Source organism: Octopus bimaculoides, chromosome 1 (genome assembly GCF_001194135.2).
Source record: "Octopus bimaculoides isolate UCB-OBI-ISO-001 chromosome 1, ASM119413v2, whole genome shotgun sequence".
NCBI lineage: Eukaryota > Metazoa > Mollusca > Cephalopoda > Octopoda > Octopodidae > Octopus > Octopus bimaculoides.
This window is the reverse complement of record NC_068981.1, coordinates 119,185,982-119,188,404: the sequence shown is the minus strand read 5'-3', so window position 1 is coordinate 119,188,404 and position 2,423 is coordinate 119,185,982. Positions and strand designations below refer to the sequence as shown.

The 2,423-nt window shown below is 37.0% G+C and overlaps 1 protein-coding gene across 4 annotated transcripts in view; it reads left to right on the top strand.

The window, feature by feature from the left end:
- LOC106871510 (uncharacterized protein F21D5.5) overlaps positions 1–2,423 on the top strand; it is a 94,412-nt gene that overhangs the window by 40,735 nt on the left and 51,254 nt on the right. For all 4 annotated transcript variants that reach the window (XR_008264649.1, XM_052969836.1, XM_014918009.2 and 1 more), the window contains exon 9: positions 1,300–1,348. Coding sequence is in view for 3 of the 4 variants with exons in the window: in XM_052969836.1 (XP_052825796.1) it covers positions 1,300–1,348 (49 nt within the window). In the remaining variant the exon portion in view is untranslated. The remainder of the gene's footprint in view (positions 1–1,299; positions 1,349–2,423) is intronic.

Sequence of the window (2,423 nt, the reverse complement as noted above, 5' to 3'; positions counted from 1 at the left end):
TATATATATATATATATGCATACATATATACAGGGTGCAATGGGTAAATTGTTGCCATTTTATATTTTTAATTTCTTGCATGTGCATTGTTTTAGATTTTGTCGACTACACAGTATAGTAGGGTCCGTTGGGCACCATATGTGAGAAAAACAGCATCATGATGCAATTCACTCTGCCAGAAATTTGGAAATGACATGCTGTACTGCTTGGCATTCATGCCAGAATCTCCTATGTGAAGTGCTGGAAGCTCCAATAAGAACATGCACCAATACAAACATGTACTGAGAGTGATAAAAAGGAAACATCCAGTCAACATCATCGTGTTTGGAGGGATGACTAGTGAAGGCAACGTTATGCCTCCATTCATCTTCCCACATGGCTTCAGGCTCAACACAGAGGCCTACATCAAGTTCTTGGAGGAGGTAGTGCTGCCCTGGATCAAGAGAGTGGCTACTGGAAGACCCTGTGTCTGGCAACAGGACTCTGCAGCATGTCACACAAGGAGAACCCAGTCATGGCTGTCTGTGACCACATCACCCCTAACATCTGGTCGTTTAACTCTCCAGATTGCAACCCCCTTGATTATTATATGTTGGGCACAGTTGAGCGAGAGACCAAAAAATTCCTTGTAACACCATAGATAAACTGAAGGCAAGGATTATGGTAGCATTGACCAACTTAAACAAGGAGACCATCTAGAAGAATCACGAGATTCCAAAGTCATTTGGGGGCCATGGCTGAAACCAATGGCAATTTTATTGAATAAATTTACTTTAGTATTTCAGGATATCTTTATGTAATTTTGGTCAATATATCTGTTAAAATGAGATGTCAGTGATATTTTCATTTTTGTGTAATTTAGACGACAGTTTATTTACTGCACCTTGTGTGTGTGTGTGTGTGTTTGTGTGTGTGTCTTTGTGTCTGTGTTTGTCATCCCCACTGTCACTTGACAACCTGTGCTGGTGTGTTTATGTCCCCATAACCTAGTGGTTCAGCCAGAGAGACCAATAGAATAAGTATCATACTTTAAAAAAATAAGTACTGGGGTTGATACATTCAACTAAAAATTCTTCAATGCAGTTCCCCAACATGGCCGCAGTCTGATGACTGAAACAAGTAAAGATAAAAGATAAATGATATATATTACACCTGATTGGCTATAATCCTAAATGAAATAAAACTCTTCTTGACACATTTTCTTACTTTGAATTAATTTACATTCTCTATGGTGTAGTTTATAGAGCTACATTTATGTACATTGTCAACTGATTTAATTATGTGTTTTTTATGTTATAGGAAAACGATAACATTACGATTGATCACATGAAAAGTTTTTATGTTGGAGGTTAGTTAATACTTTTCTTATTTTAACAATTTTTTTAACAATTCATTTGTATTTTTTTGTAACAAATGCTCCCATATTTCCCTCAATATAAGGATAGTGTGTGATGAAATTTCAGATTAATAAAATTGCTAATTTTTGATCTACTTTCTAGGCAAGAGGTCTTTTATCTGAAATTGTGTGTTAAAATTAAGTCTGTTCTACTATAGTCACCAAACTGTAATGTGCTGGAATTATACCTCTTGTTTTTCAGCTAGGCAAAGTGGGACTCAATGAATACTTCGCTTCAAGAACATGTCCCAATAGCTATCAGCTGTCTGCTCAGTAATGATGACTATATCATCATTTGTCATCATGATTGTTTAAATGCCCATTTTTCCCATGGTCACGTCCCCACCCTGTCTTCCAGCCAAGAGGTCTTTGTTCTGCAAGTGCAGTGTCATATAAAATGCACTCATTCTAGTGCCATGTAAACTGCACTTGTACTGGTGCCATGTTAAATGCACTCATGCTGGTACTACATGCAATGCACTTGTGCTGGTGCCATGTAAGGGTACCTGTGGCAGTAGCATGTGAAAAGCATCCAACACACTCTGTAAAGTGGTTGGCATTTAGGAAGGGCATCCAGCTGTATAAACCATGTCAAAACAAACAATTGGAGTTTGGTCAGCTCTCCAGCTGACCAGCTCCTGTTGAACTGTCTAACCCATGCCAGCATAGAAAACAGATGTTAAATGATGACGATGATCCATTTTTCCATACTAGCATAGATTAGATGGGTTTGCATATTGCTCCCACCTGACTTATGTTGCAAGTTATTAAACAAACTTTGCAAGATTTAAAATTCTGTTATTATTTTAAAAAATTTTGTGTTGTGGACAAAAATATCAATTCTAAAAGTAAATGACATTTCTTGCTTGACAGAAATAGCTACTTTGATGTTTAACCCTCTAGCATTTAAACTGGCCATATCTGGCACAAAATATTCTACCTGTAAGTAGAAAATAGAAATGGCTTTAGTTAATTTGCATAATTTAAGCAAAAACAAGCTCTGTGTGTGTGTGTGTGTGTGTATATA